At 41.2% G+C, this 16031-nt stretch overlaps 1 protein-coding gene and 1 long non-coding RNA gene across 4 annotated transcripts in view; one reads left to right on the top strand and one right to left on the bottom strand.

Annotated features, from left to right (window-relative positions):
* Window positions 1-4338: 4338 nt before the first annotated feature.
* On the bottom strand, window positions 4339-6605 carry LOC138416594 (uncharacterized). Its single transcript, XR_011247763.1, has 2 exons — window positions 6315-6605; window positions 4339-5164 (listed from the first exon to the last, which is right to left on the bottom strand). It is a non-coding gene; the product is annotated as an uncharacterized lncRNA (long non-coding RNA).
* SPEN (spen family transcriptional repressor) overlaps window positions 5915-16031 on the top strand; it is an 87905-nt gene continuing 77788 nt past the window's right edge. The window contains exons 1-2 of one of the 3 annotated variants that reach the window (XM_069545921.1): window positions 5915-6045; window positions 6152-6868. In XM_069545921.1, the coding sequence (XP_069402022.1) occupies window positions 6786-6868 (83 nt within the window). In that variant the 5' untranslated portion in view covers window positions 5915-6045; window positions 6152-6785. Of the gene's footprint in view, window positions 6046-6066; window positions 6869-16031 lie in introns of those variants that run through there. The other 2 variants (XM_069545922.1, XM_069545923.1) reach the window with 2 other exon arrangements.

Below are 16031 nucleotides of genomic sequence, written 5' to 3'. Positions count from 1 at the left end.
TCCCCACAAACCTTGAGATGCAGCCAAAAAAATAAAAATTGAATTCTACCACTTAGACACAACCATGATCAGTATTTGTTAAGTATCCTTCCTGTCTATTTTTTATTCAATGCCATCAGTTCAGTTCAGTCGCTCAGTCGTGCCTGACTCTTTGTGACTCCATGAACTGCAGCACGCCAAGCCTCCCTGTCCATCACCAACTCCCAGAGTCCACCCAAACCCATGTCCATCAAGTCGATGATGCCATCCAACCATCTCATCCTCTGTTGTCCCCGTCTCCTCCTGCCCTCAATCTTTCCCAGCATCAGGGTGTTTTCCAGTGAGTCAGCTCTCCACATCAGGTGGCCACAGTATTGGAGTTTCCGCTTCAACATCAGTCCTTCCAATGAACGCCCAGGACTGATCTCCTTCAGGATGGACTGGTTGGATCTTCTTGCAGTCCAAGGGACTCTCAAGAGTCTTCTCGAACACCATAGTTCAAAAGCATCAATTCTTCGACACTCAGCTTTCTTTACAGTCCAACTCTCACATCCATACATGACCACTGGAAAAACCATAGCCTTGACTAGACGGACCTTTGTTAGCAAAGTAATGTCTCTGCTTTTTAATATGGTATCTAGGTTGGTCATAACTTTGCTTCCAAGGAGTAAGCGTCTTTTAATTTCATGGCTGCAATTACCATCTGCAGTGATTTTGGAGCCCAGAAAAATAAAGCCAGCCACTGTTTCCCCATCTATCTGCCATGAAGTGATGGGATCAGATGCCATGATCTTCGTTTTCTGAATGTTGAGCTTTAAGCCATAAGCATTAGTAAATTGTATTCGCAATTCTAAATATTAGATATATTAGCAGTATTTCCTCATAGAGGGGAGAAAGTTACTTTTAGCAACTTTCCAAGGAAATAGTAGAAATATAAAAATTGATTTTTTAAAAAGAAAATATCAGCGATTATATCCATTTATGGAAAACCAAAAACAATGTGGAGTAAATAATTTAACTTTCTTAGAGAATTGAATAGTAAAGTAGATTGTGAAGTGTGAAAGAATGATTTAGAGAAAGACTGGCTAACATACTATTCAACTGATTGGAGTTTTATCATTGACATGTATAATTTCACTTCAGTGAGCCTCATATATCAAAATATATCTGTTACTATACTGGTCTGTCTTTTTCATCAGTTGACCCACAGAACTAGCAAGGTATCAAAATACTCTGAGAATGCAGTAGTTTTGTCTGTTTTATTTTCTACTGTTCTGGAGGGAAAAAAATAAAACTGATTCTAATACTAGGAGGTTGCTTGTATTGTCAGGTTCTCACATGTCTCATGTGCTTTTTTTTTTTCTCTTTTTTTTTTCCCCTCATGTGCTTTTAATGTCACCTTTCTGAATTATCTTTCATACTCATGGGAAAATTCACTTCACCATCCATTTATCATAGATGAAAGAAGAGATCACATCCTACTTTTTGATCTTTTTCAGTGACCATAAATTATTAATTGTTAAATTAAAACATAACACAACATTTTAGAACTACTTAGTATATTTTCATGTTATCCCTTTAGGAACAGTGCTTATATTTTAAGAATGTTTTCTTATGAAACAGTTCATAGTGTGGAACTCGACTGGTAACCAAATTTTTGTTAAATATCTGGTAACTATTCTGTCTCCTATTTAAATGGTGATATTAATTTATCTGCTCTGTTGGCTCCTTAGCATTCAAAGCTTGAGTTTGAGGCTCAGATGCTTTTCCCCATTGGGCTTCCATTACACATGACTGAACTCTTTGAGCACATCTAGCATGCTAAATACAGGCAGTCCGCACAGTGAAAATGAGACCTGATTAAAAGCACATCTATTTTAATTCCACTTTGTAAATGGCTCTGCTTTTAATGTCACCTTTCTGAATTATCTTTCATACTCATGGGAAAATTCACTTCACCATCCATTTATCATAGATGAAAGAAGAGATCACATCCTACTTTTTGATCTTTTTCAGTGACCATAAATTATTAACTGTTAAAAAATCAGAGAATAAAGAGTGGGCTGTTTTTTTTTTTTGAAAACATACAAAAATAAATGCTTATGAAAACAATTCTGCCCTTGTAAATATTTGTAAATAATTCTGCCCAAGGACAGAAACAAAGTAAACTTTTCCCAGTGTTCCCTTATATGTTGTCAAAAAACATGAAAAGCACTGAGAAAACCCAACATTTGATTTTCAGGGCTGTGCAAAGGGCATGTACTTACCAGTTGTGTTATTAAACAGTTTTGCAATAGAAAAAGTCAGCAAAAGAGTGCGAGGAACTTTATAGTTGATATGTAGTCACACAGGCTGATTTGACTCTAACACTTGGCTCTAATCCTGAAAAGCTATAAATTGATCATGATATGTTTTTAACTTCACCTGATGCTTACTTCTGATATTAATATGGAATTACAAGTCAACTTAATAGTATTCATGATATTTTTAGGCTGTGTTACTTTCAAATACTTTTACATGTATTATCTTCCTTGATACTTCTAGCAGCCTTACTAGATAAAGAAGAGATACTTTTATCCTCATTTTGCAGATAAGGATATTCAGATTTTAAGGAATCTAACCGAGTTTCATTTCAGTTCAGTTCAGTCGCTCAGTCGTGTCCGACTCTTTGCGACCCCATGAATTGCAGCACACCAGGCCTCCCTGTCCATCACCAACTCCCGGAGTTCACTCAGACTCACATCCATCGAGTCAGTGATGCCATCCAGCCATCTCATCCTCTGCCGTCCCCTTCTGCCCCCAATCCCTTCCAGCATCAAAGTCTTTTCCAATGAGTCAACTCTTCGCATGAGGTGGCCAAAGTACTGGAGTTTCAGCTTTAGCATCATTCCATCCAAAGAAATCCCAGGGCTCATCTCCTTCAGAATGGACTGGTTAGATCTCTTTGCAGTCCAAGGGACTCTCAAGAGTCTTCTCCAACACCACAGTTCAAACGCATCAATTCTTCGGCACTCAGCCTTCTTCACAGTCCAACTCTCACATCCATACATGACTACTGGAAAAACCATAGCCTTGGCTAGAGGGACCTTAGTCGGCAAAGTAATGTCTCTGCTTTTGAATATGCTATCTAGGAGCTAGGCCATATAGCCAGCGACAAAAATGGGACTGGAATTTTTGACTCAGCGCAGGGGCACTTCCATTATACTGTCATGTCTCTCATTCATACCAGCTGTTTTTCAGTATCCTTCAAAGTTCAAGGTCAAGTAGTGTCATGCTGAAGAATCAATAAGGAGCATGGACATTACTTTTACCAGTGAATGTTAACTTTTGTAGAAATGGATAGAATTCCCACCTGAATTGCTCATTGGAACTTAGCATCTATAATGTGAACTACGTTTCCTTCAAATGAATCTGCCTAACTGAAGTCAGAATAATATTTTTAGGGGCATCACAGGAACGTACTAAAAATTTGAACAGAAATAAAATTTGTTTTACTCATTAAATTATCTGCATATATATTTAGGCTGATGTAGTGAGATTTTAATAGGCTGAGAATTCTCTTTTGAGATGTGTATATCAGATTTTTAAAAACCCAAGAAGCTAAATTAATACCTTGCTTGCTACTTTTGGTGCCTATAATTCTGAAAACAAGTATGAAAATAAACTTCAAGAGAATCTGAGTATGAGGTGCTATCAAGTAATGTTTAATGGGATTTTGCTAGCCCAAATATCTTAATATAATATACATATATATATAGTGCCTTGTGTCATGTGTAATCTTGGTTCCCTGATCAGGGATTGAACCTGGACCCTGGGCAGTAAAAGCGTTGAGTCCTAACCACTGGACAGCCAAGGAATTCTCTAGCTTTTATATTGTTAAACAGAGACTGTTTCTCAGTTGTTTGATAAATCTTTGGCAAACTGGGAAATGATATTAACTTCATTTGGCATTTGCTAATCATCTTCTTGATATCCTGTGATCTCTAAAGGTCTTCAGGAGAACTTTAACTCAACTTTGCTTAACAATTTGTACGTAACACGACTGAGCGACTGAACTGAACTGAATTATCCACTCCACAGTTTCTCTTCTGCTACCTCCCAAAAGGTGGGAGGCTTGGAAGTATTTGCAAACAACTTTGCCATTTCAAATTAAACTTGATGTAAAATTACATATCTATTCTGTTTACATGGAGAAACAGCACTGCTGTAACAAGATCTTTAGGAAAATCTAAGAGAATGACATTAAAAAAGTTTAGTTGGCAAACATGTTGCTTTCAATTTTCATTTACTATCTCCCTATTCTTGTGCCATAGAGAAATTATAAATACCTCTTAATTCTTATTTTGTTTTAGCTTATCCTTTTATTGTAGATGGATACAAAATACCACATTTAATAATGACTCTAGCCTCTCTTCTAATGATTTTGCTCTAAAAGCTGCCACCCCCCTGCCCCTTTTTCAGCCCTTGAATTTTCTTCAGCATGATTTTAACTGAAGGCTGCATTCAAGGTGAGATATATTCTTTATTTCTCTAATTGCAAGGTGCTGTTTTTTGAATCTTCTTTGTCTGTTGCCCCTTAAAATGAGATTGAGCTGAGCTTCTGTTCTTCCTGTGACACTAAGAAGATGCAGCTAATTCAGGATCTCTCAGGTTTTAAATGAGTAATTTACGTAATATTTTAAAGTGTGTTTCAAATTGTGGCTACCTATATAGAAATTTATGCTTCATGAAAAACTGCCAGTCAGTTCAAGGCTAACTGCAGCCACGTATATAGAACTATGTAGTTCATGAGTGTAGATACCTGTATGCTGGCCTGACACTCCTTATGTGATAATTGTGACAGAGAAATGGCCAAATGTAAATGTCTAGTCCTACATCTGAATATAGGTTAATCTGCTTTTACTTTTACTGAGGAATCAATTCCATAATACTTTCAAGAAAAAATATTTCCATGTCATTTAATGACTGATTTGCATGAAGACAAGGTGAACCTCTGGGGTGGCGTTAAAGGCCTTAACTAAATTATGAATGACTGCCACTGTTGTTGTGGTACTTTTTTATGAGTAAGTTGTCAAAAATCCAAAAATCATTTCAATGGATAGTAATCTCCTGAGGAGGCACATCTTGTTCTGTAATTGTTGTAACTGTGTAAGGGATTGCAGTGCTTGTTTAGTCTTCTAATATCCTAAGAGTAAGGAAGAGAATATCTCAGTTGAGCAGACCTGCTGAGATCAAACTTAAGTACAGTATAGACCCAGAACCCAAATACAAGAAAAGTTGATATGACTATCTGACATGACTCTCTGACACATCATTAAGAAGCCTTTGTTAAGCTATATGACAAACAAAAAACCTACTTGGAGCTTTACCATCTGTGGAATTAAAGGGACAATTTAACTATGTACAGGTGACCCCAGGTGTTAGTGCCATTAATTATGGTGACCATATGTTCCAATTCAAAGTATCAGTTTGATAAGTTGGCTTGTATTTAAGGAGACAGTGAATGAGAGCTAATATTTAAAATCTGGTCTGTAAAGCACTACACCTATGATTGTTTTTCTGTAGATAAAAAACGTAAAAGAAAATTGAGCTGTTGACCGTTCTAAACAATTCAATTTTTCTGGACTCAATACCGTTGCCTTAATTTTATGAGTTTTCTTCGGGGCTCTGATAACTAAAAAGTTCAACTGTAGGCTTTAAATTTTAAAAGCTCTTAGGTCTGGAAAGGCTGGGGTTCCAATCCCCTCCCTCTGCTTAGATTTTTTTTTTTTTGCTTAGATTTTATAGTAAATTTTCTGAGGGGAACACTATCCAGACATGTAACCATCTCATTTCAGTTCTACTCTTGGTATACCGCAACGATCAGCAAAGAAATCTTGCAAACGGTTTCGCAAGATCTTATATAAAATAAAATTGCTTAATGTTACAAGCTAATGATTCTTGGGAGGGATGGGTTTCTGCAGCCGTCATAGCTTAGATGGGCGGTGAGAAAGGCGGCCTTGTTCTGATACTTTCCCAAGCAGGCGCGGCTCCAAGTGCCCGGAAACGGCCAGAAGCTGACCAAAGGTGAGCAGCGGAAGGAGTCCTGACTCCTTCTAGAAGAGAGGGCTCGGCAGCCGCTTTGACACGCAGCCTAGTGAATACCAACCCCCTTTCTCTTTTCTTCCTCCAGGCCAGCGCCTGGGACTCCTGCTCGAGGGGCTGGAGGCGGTACCTTCTCCTGCACTCGCTGTGCCCCAAGCCTGAAACAACGCTTGACCTGACAGAGTGCTGCGCGCCTGCGCACTGGGACCGAGCGCGTGAGCGTTCCTTCCTGGCCCCGCGTTCTTCCCTACCTCGCGCGCTTGCGCGCCGGCTGGGAGGAACTCGGCGTCTCGGCCTCGGCGGGCGGTCGGGCGGACGAGCGCGCGCCCGCGTTGAGGGAGGCGGGCCGCGCGCGCCGGTGGGAAGCGTCCGGCTGCCACAGCGCCAGCTCCATCGTAGTCGCTGCCGCCCGGGTCCCGCTCGCCCCTCCTCCCCGCTCCCCCGCCCGCCGCTGCCCGGGCGCATGCGCCTCCGGAGCGCGAGGGTCGGCTTCGGGTGTGTGGTGGCGGCAGAGCGGAGCTGCGAGGCCCGAGAGTCAGAACCTGGGGGAGAGGGATGGTCTCTGCACGGGGGGGAGCCGGAGGAGCCGCCGCCGCTGCCGACGCCACCGCCGCAGCCGCCGCCGCCGCCGCCTCCTCGGCGCCCGCCTCCCGGCGCTGACGGGCTCGTACGAAGCCGGCGAGGGGGAACCCGCACCAGCGGTCGCCAGCACACCGCCCAGCATGGTCCGGGAAACCAGGCACCTTTGGGTGGGCAACTTACCGGAGAATGTGCGGGAAGAGAAGATCATCGAGCATTTCAAACGGTGAGTGACACGAGGCCCGGGGCCGCGCTCTCTCCTCGGGCACCGCTGCCCACTCCGGCCCGTTGCCGGCCCCTCCCCGTGCGCGGAACTGGTGAGGGGACCCGGGCCAGACCCACGGACCGGTGCGGAGGGCGCGCGGCTGCCTGGCCGCCTCTCTGTCCGCGTCGCGGCGTTGGGCCTCGGCGGAGCGGGCCCGGCTCCCACCCTCTCCCTTCCCAATAAGGAGGCGGCTGTCGCTCGGCCTCAGCGAAGCCGGCGCCGGGAGGGTGTTCTCAGGCTGGCCAGCCGACGGTGGGGTTGCGTCCTTGCGCGCCGCTGCCCGGGTTCGGTGCGGCTGTCCCGGCCAACACGCCCGAACCTGAGCCGGGACCAGAACCCCTACCCCGCCCCGACAACCCTCGGCCCGGCCAACTCCCGAGTCCCGCAGCAACTCCCGCTCCTCACCCTGAGGACGCGTGGATATGTCTGATCTAGAGAGGGTTTTGTGCGAAAGGAAAGGTTATACAAACGGAAAAGTCTTGGTAGGTGACATGGGGGCATCTCGGAACTGGAAAGACACTGCTGGATTCTAGGGACCTCTCATGGAAGGCTCACAGACCTAGAAACTAAATGGACGCAAATGTTTCAGATTCTCCCCACCTTGTTTTGGGGGGTTGGGCGGAGGATGGTGTCCGAGAATAAGCTGGTGCGTCTGTTTCGGCTCTTTCGCCTTCCTGCCTTCAGCGCTCAGGGGTCCCTGGATGGGAAGGACGGTGGGGACCAAGCGCTCGCAGAGGAGGAGCCGCCTCCTGCAACAGAGTCCCCGCCGCGCCGACGCTCCGGCCTCGGGGTCTGAACACTGGGCAGCCTTTATAAGGCTGCTCCCCTCCCACCCAGAATTCCTACATCAGTGGTTAAAAAATGCAAGCCTTTTCAGGTTAAATGTAGCTCTTCTAGAAAGATTTTTCCCAGAGTGTATTTTTTGTTCAGGGGTAGTAGGGATAGTAAAGGGTAAATGTTCTTGATACATTTTAGTTACTTAGTAGCGTTCAGCATTTGTTTTTATTTTGTGAAATCACTGTCTGCCATCACTGATGGAGCCCTCGGTGTGAAATAACCGAAAATGACGCTTTACTGAACAGCGATGTAAATCGAGAGGACCGTGGCAGATACGTGATAGTCCTCAGAAATGACTGTTTCTTCCGATATTCAAGACCTCGGAAGGTTTTAAGTTTGGTTTACTTTTAATTCCTCTTACTATCTAGTGAGTGAAGGAAATTATGGAGCGCCCTTATTAGTGAGTCACCATGGGAAAAATAGGTTGCGTTGCTCGCTCCTGAGCAGCTTGGATCAGGAAATGGAAGCAGCGGCGGCGGAGCTCCGCTCTTTCAAATGGAGGATCATTGATTCTGTTGGTGGTTGCTGTTACTGGGGTATTAAATCTTCACCGCTGGAACGCGCGTCTGCGCGTGTCCGCGTGTGAAAAGGAGCCTGGAATAGTGAGGCCATTCATAACCCACTAAAGCTGTCCTCGGCGAGACTGGAGGAGGCGCGCTTCCAGGGACTCCCGGTGTTTACTACGTTGTGCTGAGAAACCAGGCAGCGGGAAGGCAGGAGCGAAAACTCGCCTGTGTCCCCTGTGACAAAGGGGAGATCTCGGGCTCGTGGGGAAGCAGATGGGAACTCGTTCCCTGTCGCTGCTCCACCCCTTACCCCGTACGGAGGCCCCGTATCTTCATTGTTTTGGTGGAAAAATCATTCAGGCGCAAGATTATTGGAGTGGAAAAGCCACTTAGATGCGCTTGCTTTTATCTTCTTGCGGACCTTCTCTGTAGGTCTCCGCCTGGGAAATTCGTAGGCACCGACGTGCAAACACGTGCATTGCAGCATTTGCTTTGCCCCTCAGTATTACGTGGCCAGAAGTGTCATTTCGGCATTATGCAGATTCTAGAAACAGTGTCTGCTTGTCGCGGGCAGTTTGACTCCTCTGGCGAGATGAGGGGTTCGAGAGGAAAAAGGAAGTCATCCGAGGGAGTCTTGGAAGGTTTTTTAAGTAGATGGTGCTGCCGTCCGGCCTGTGTGAATGACTTTCTAAAATGGCGGCCAGGACCCACTTTATGTGGGAATCAGCAGAGCTGATCTCAGAATGCACAGAGGGAGGAGCGGGCGGAGGATGCGAGCTGCCTTGGAAGGCGGAGGTCTGCAGGAACGTTTCAGTCTTAAAGACGGTTTAGCCGGCACATTGCTCAGGACTGCATTTAAAGCAGTGTGTTACCTATTGCAGAGCAAAAGCAGATGCTATTGATAAAAGCAGATTATCTTAAAACTAAGTAGACCGCGTGTCCCTGACACTCCTTTATATTTTTAAAACGACTTTTGAGAATTTTAAACAAATTTGCTCATATCTTTGGATAGATAGTGCATTCTTAGTGGGTTTAGAGAGTGTAAAAAGGTTTGCAGAAAAATCTTCCCTTTACTCCAACCCTGGGAATTCCAGTTCCCACCCCACCCCCCCCCACTCCCCTAACAGGTAATCTCTATGTCTGGCTTCTTGTTTATCCTTAAACGTGTACAAGAAATATTCTTGCTGATCCAGCTGTGGCGCTAAATGGACTTTGTTTGGAGAAATTCAAGGTCTTTTATCCTTATTGTAGAGAACGTTTTGTAAAATGTGTGATTGCTACAGGGAGGGAAGCTAAATGTGAATAATTTAGTGAAAGGGATAAAACAGTGGTTGCACCAGAATGGTAGCTTTGCAAGAAAACTTAAGAATATTCACTTCTGATGTCTTCTAGAAATCATAATGAGAAAAACTATGCCTATACCTATACTAAGACTGAGGTTAAAGTACCTACTTTCACTGTTTTCCCTAGCTGATTTCAACATTAACTAATAACTGTTTTACGGGATTAAGTAGTGTACACTGGGAATACATTATATAAAATGTTTCAAAATGAATGTTCTTGTAACAGTGATTAGGCTTTGTAGTAAGTGTTTGAATTTTAAAGAATGATTCAAAGAGACAGCTTTGGGAGCAGGATAGTTGAGAAGCATTTTGGAATGGGGGTCAATCAGAGCCAATTCTTTTATTTATATTTTGATGAGTGTTTGGTAGGAAATAGATTGAAGGAAGCTTGCTGATTTGGCTTTTTTCTCTGTGCCAAAGAAAGACCAAACCTTTAGAATGTAATCAGAACATTTTCCAAATTTGGCTTTACCTTCTTGCAATAAGAATAATATAATGTGCTCATTATTTTAACAGCATTCAAAATACTGATTGGAAAGAATTAAGTATTTCTGAATCAAATTTTATTTAACAAAGATCCATTGCAGAGACTGAATTTGCACAATAGAGAAAGTCCTCTCCTTTGTATGGTGTGTTAGCTGGATTGAAGGGGGATGGGAGGAGTTATACAACAATTGGTTGCTGTCTTAGTTGTTAGAGGGAGAGGTGTGTGTGCTGAGGCGATTCCCTGAATTAGAATGAGCCAATGAATAAAACCCTTTAGAAGAAAAAAAATTCTCTGTATTTTATTTTCAGATTTGAAGTAAATCTTATATTCAGGTTCTTCCCATCCATTCTCAGTTCTAAAGAATAGGTTGAAGATCTTACAGAGGTTGAGCAAGGTAGTAGTTCATGTAAAATTTTTGTCAAAGAATGAAACTCACTTTTACATTACATGAATTTGGATAGCTTTACTTCTGGGACACAGTAATAAAGTATTGTGGTAGAGTTTCCCTATCCTCACATACTCTATGACTAGAGATATTTTTAGACTTAAACAAATTTGACTCATCCTAGCCTGCATGACTGCTTTATGGTTTATTCTTTTAGGCTGAGCCGGTTTCTATGAAGAAACACCTCTGTTTCTGAATGTTATAATTTAGAATACCTATTTTCATTTTTGCTCATTAAAACAATGAAGTAAAATACTTTTATACTTACCTTGAAAAATAGCATTAAAAATTAACACAAAATGCTTGAAATTTTGTATTTTATTTCCTGAGTTAGAAACGCCCCTGGCAGATTGGAGGAGAACAGAGGGCTCAGTGCCAAGAATAAAGGTGTTTGACTTGTATAGAGGGCACCTTTTTCCAACTACCTTTCTTGTAGACTGATTACTCAGGTGTTTGGTATGCTTATGAAGAGATTTCAGGCTTGAATTCGGAGACATTTTTAATCTTGTGAGCACTAATGCTTTGGAAAGACGTACAGATGTTACAGGGATAGTGGTAATTTGAATTTTTTTTTTCCAAATAGTCTTCCAAGTCTCATTTTCCCCTTAGTTTCAAATTTTGCTCAAATTTTTTAAAAAATTGAATTTTTTGTGAAAACTAGCATATTCCGATTGGGAACTATGTGTGTTTTTTTTTTTTTTTTTTTTTTGTTTTTGCTTTTTCTTTTAAGAGTCCCTAGTGTTTGAGCTGTATTAAACTACTCCACAGTATTTAGAGTAAACATTGCAGTCTGAAAATACCTTGAGTGTATATAGTTGTTAAAGTTGTGCTCCCAAGTGTCATTATTGGATGCTTTGAAATAAATTGTTGTTCATCAACTTTAAATAGACATATTGTCTGTTGAACAAGGAAACTAACTGAAGTAACACTTTTCTATATTAAAAACACTATCTGTTTTGATTTTTTTCTTTGTTATATGCCTTCTATCTGCTTATATTTTGAGTGAAAATAGCATGCTCTGTTGTGGAAATCAATTAGGATGTTTAATCAGCTTATTATAAATTATATAATTTTGTGTGCTGTCTAGCTGGTTTTTAGTATGTGGAAGTATGCTTTGCAGTGAGGTGTTCTTGGTGTAATGTTAAAGTATTGAGACAGTCACATTTTTTTTCCCCTTACATGTGTCTCTCTCTGCCACGTTGAAAATTTTAAACGTCTTAAAAAAACCCCACAGTGGTATGTCTCTGTAAAATCCTAACTTAAATTTAGTGAATTCTTGGATTTAATTACTTAGGATTTCATTTTGATTATAGGATGAATTGAAATCTAGCATGTTTAAAGATTTTTATTATATGAAACTGCTCCATTTCTTATAGTTAAGGAATATTTGTGGAACATTCAAATGGAAAACACTTATTATTACTTTTGTTTTATACTTGGTGCTAGATTTTTGGTCCAGCATTAAACTTCGAGAGTATGTGTATGTCTTTGTATCTTTGTATTAGATGCTGAGTTTCGGTTACATTGACAAATGAAATGAAGATTTTTCTGGTTATATCTTGTATTGACTTTGTTACAGTCTTAATCATGTTTATGCACAGTATATGTACTCTTATGTATAATATATTTATAGTTTCTTTGGGCTTCCCTGGTGGTTCAGATGATAAAGAATCTGCCTGCAATGCCGGAGACCTGGGTTCCATCACAGGATTGGGAAGATCCCCTGCAGAAGGGAATGGCTACCCTATCCAGTATTTGTGTCTGGAGAATTCCATGGACAGAGGAGCCTGGTGGGCTGTAGTCCATGGGGTTGCAAAGAGTTGGACAGTACTGAGCGACTAACATAGTTTGTTTGATTCTTAAAATAGACTCAGTGATTTTTCTTTTTTTAACTTTCACCCAATCATTTTATTCCTTTTATTTAAAAACTAAAATATTTGTACTCTGCTTAAAAACATTTTGTATTTTACATTTGACATATAGTGATTTGCATCTTTTGTAAGTCAGTAAATTGGTAGGTATGAATTTTTTGGGGGGCATTACTTTTTTTTAAAGAATAATAGAGCCCACTAAAGAATTTGGTTGTCAACTTTTTTTTTTTAAGATTTATTTAATTATGTATTGGCTATGGTAGGTCTTCGTTGCTTCAAGCAGGCTTTCTCTAGCTGTGTCTAGTTGTGGCAAGTGGGGGCTACTCTTGGCAGTGTGAGGGCTTCTCATTGCAGTGGCTTCTCTTGTTGAGGAGCACAGGATCTAAATGTGTGGGCTTCAGTAGTTGCAGTGCATGGGCTTAGTAGTTGTGGCACACAGGCTTAGTTGCTTCATGGCATGCAGGATCTTCCCAGACTAGGGATGGAACCAGTGTCCCTTGTGTTGCAAGGCAGATTCTTAACCACTGGACCACCAGGGAAGCCCTTCAACCATTACTTTTTAAAATTCATGCTTCATGCTGTCTGCATTAAAGGCTCTTTTTTACTCAAGATTTTAGAAATTTTCTTAAATTTTTTTTTCCCCCCAGGGGAGCTGCATGTTGTGGCATGTGGGATCTTAGTTCCCCAACCTTGGAACCAACCCATGCCCTCTGCAGTGGAAGTGAGGACCCCTAGTCATTGGACTGCCAGGGAATTCCCTGCTCAAAATTATTTAAGTCATCTGAGATTAAAAGAAAAAATATTTTAAAAGTTTAGCACTTTACTATATCAAAAGGATATTAGATTATTCAATGAAAACTATTGCCATTTAGACCAGAATTTAGGAGGAGGTACTTAAATTTGGCTTGGAAAATACTGTATCTTTATTTTCGCTAACTTCTTATCAGAATTTAGCATTTCTGTCAACTCTTAACTGTATCATGGTGTAGTACCAGCATGGTAGTATGAGCAGTACCTGTGATGATCACCAACACCAATCAGATGTATTTTCGTATTTCACATTATAGTTGTTGCAGATATCTTGTTTATGCTCATCACAACTTGAAATGACAATAAACTTTTAGACCTGCTAAATACTTCTGTGTAATGCATTAATAAAGATGTGTATACACACACACATATATTTGTATATATGTGTGTATATGGGGGCTTCCCTGGTGGCTCAGATAGTAGAGAGTCTTCCTGCAGTGTGGGAGACCCAGGTTCAATCCCTGGGTCAAGATCTGTGTCTATGTATGTGCAGATTACTGCAGACAGCATGAAACATGAATCTCTGTACACACACATGATACTGTATGGTCAGTCTGTGTTGTGGATATACTTTTGAAATTCTACCTTGGAGAATTTGAACATACACAAAAGTAGAAAAACAGTAAATTAATCCTGTGTACCATCATTTAGCTCCAGTGACCATCAACCAGGACCTGTTCTGCTTTATGAGGAAAAAGAAAGCACAGTAAGGGATGGGGAGTGATGGAGGTGGCAGTGATGATGAGGGCCTCTTTGAAAAGATAACATTTGATTCATAGGAATGAAGACCAGTCCATATAACTAGATCCACTGCCTAACTGTTATTTTTTTCATTTAAAATTTATTTTGAAATAGTTAAGGAAAAGTACAAAGAATTCCCACATTCCCTTCACACAGATTCCTCAGTTGTTAGCATTGTGCCGCATTTGTTCCATTACCTTCTCTTGTTGTCTCCTGGCATATCATCTTTTCACCCTTATATTCTCCAGTGTGTACCTCCCGAAAACAAAGACACTCCTGCATTTCACCATACAGTATTCTCAGCCAGGAAATCAACACTGGTATAACAGTATGGGTATGGTATACCCAATCCATAGACCTCATTCAAAGAATGCCAGTCATCCCAGCAATGTCCCTCTTTCCTTTTTGATCCAGGATCCTCGCCAGTACCATGTATTGCCTTTGGTTGTTGGGTGTCATCCTTCTGTAATAGTTTCTTATGCTTGATTCTCATGTGCCTCATAGTCTTAAAGAACATAGTTCTTTCAGTCTGTAGGCTGGCCCTCCACCCAGGTCTGTCCAGTATTACCTCGTGACCAGATCAGGTCTTGCTTTGTTGCCAGATATACCACAGAAATAATTCTGTGCTTTATCAAAATATGGAAACAGTATGGCTTCATCCCACACTGGTGATGTTAACTTTGATCACCTAGTAAAATTAGTGTCCTCACTATTTCCCCCCTTTTATTTGATTAACATTTTATGGGAAGATATCCAATATTGTACTGATAGTCTTTTCCATCATCAGCCCTAAACCCGGTAGCCTTAACATCCCTTGATAACTTTTTTTTTAATGTTTCCATTTTTGTTTGGCTGCATTGGGCCTTAGTTGTGGCATGTGGATCTAGTTCCCTGATCAGGGATTGAACCCAGGCTCCCTGCACTGGAAACTAGGAGTCTTATCTACTGGACCACCAGGGTAGTCCCCTCATTGTTAACTCTTGACTGTATTATATAACTGCTGTGATTGTTGCCAAATGATAATCTATTACTATGATTACTTCTTCAGTAATTCTGCTGTAGGTAAGAATTTTCCATATATATATTTGGAAATATATGCATATATACATATGTAAATGTATATATTTATACATATGTACAAAGTATAAATATATGTATTGAGAATATATATACATTTTGAATAAAGGTGAAGGAGGAGAGTGAAAAAGCTAACTTAATACTCAGCATTCAAAAAGTGAAGATCATAGCACCCAGTCCCATCACTTCATGGCACATAGATGGGGAAACAATGGAAACGGTGCAGACTTTGTTTTCTTGGGCTCCAGAATCACTGCAGATGATGACTGCAGCTTGTTCCTTGGAAGAAAAGCTATGACCAACCTAGACAGCATATTAAAAAGCAGAGACATTACTTTGCCAACGAAGGTCCATATAGTCAAAGATACGGTTTTTCTGGTAGTCATGTATGGATGTGAGAGTTGGACCATAAAGAAAGCTGAGCGCCAAAAAATTGATGCTTTTGAACTGTGGTGTTAGAGAAAACTCTTGAGAGTCTCTTGGACTGCAAGGAGATCCAACCAGTCAATCATAAAGGAAATCAATCCTGAATATTCATTAGAAGGACTGATGATAAAGCTGAAACTCCAGTACTTTGGCCACCTGATGTGAAAAGCCGATTCATTAGGAAAGACTCTGATGCTGGGAAAGATTGAAAGCAGGAGGAGAAGAGGATGACAGAGGACAAGATGGTTGGATGCTGTCACCACCTCAGTGGACATGAGTTTGAGCAAAGCTCCGGGAGATGGTGAAGAACAGGGAAGCCTGGCGTGCTGCAGTCCATGGGATTGTAAAGAGTCGGACATGACCAAGCAACCAAATAACAATATATATTTGGAAATATGTGTGTACGTACAGACACACATATATATGATTTCCATTTTTTTCTGTAGGTTTTAATTCAGGGCTTGCTTATTTTGATACCCAAATCATTCTAGATTTGACCAGTGAGAACCCCTTCAAATTGGCTACTTTGCTCTTTCGCTATCTCCCCACTATTCTCTTAAACATTTATTTCTGGCAACAAC

The sequence above is a fragment of the Ovis canadensis genome, chromosome 12, assembly GCF_042477335.2.
Source record: "Ovis canadensis isolate MfBH-ARS-UI-01 breed Bighorn chromosome 12, ARS-UI_OviCan_v2, whole genome shotgun sequence".
Taxonomy (NCBI): Eukaryota; Metazoa; Chordata; class Mammalia; order Artiodactyla; family Bovidae; genus Ovis; species Ovis canadensis.
The sequence above is the reverse complement of the archived record's forward strand: the minus strand, read 5'-3'. Positions and strand labels throughout refer to the sequence as shown.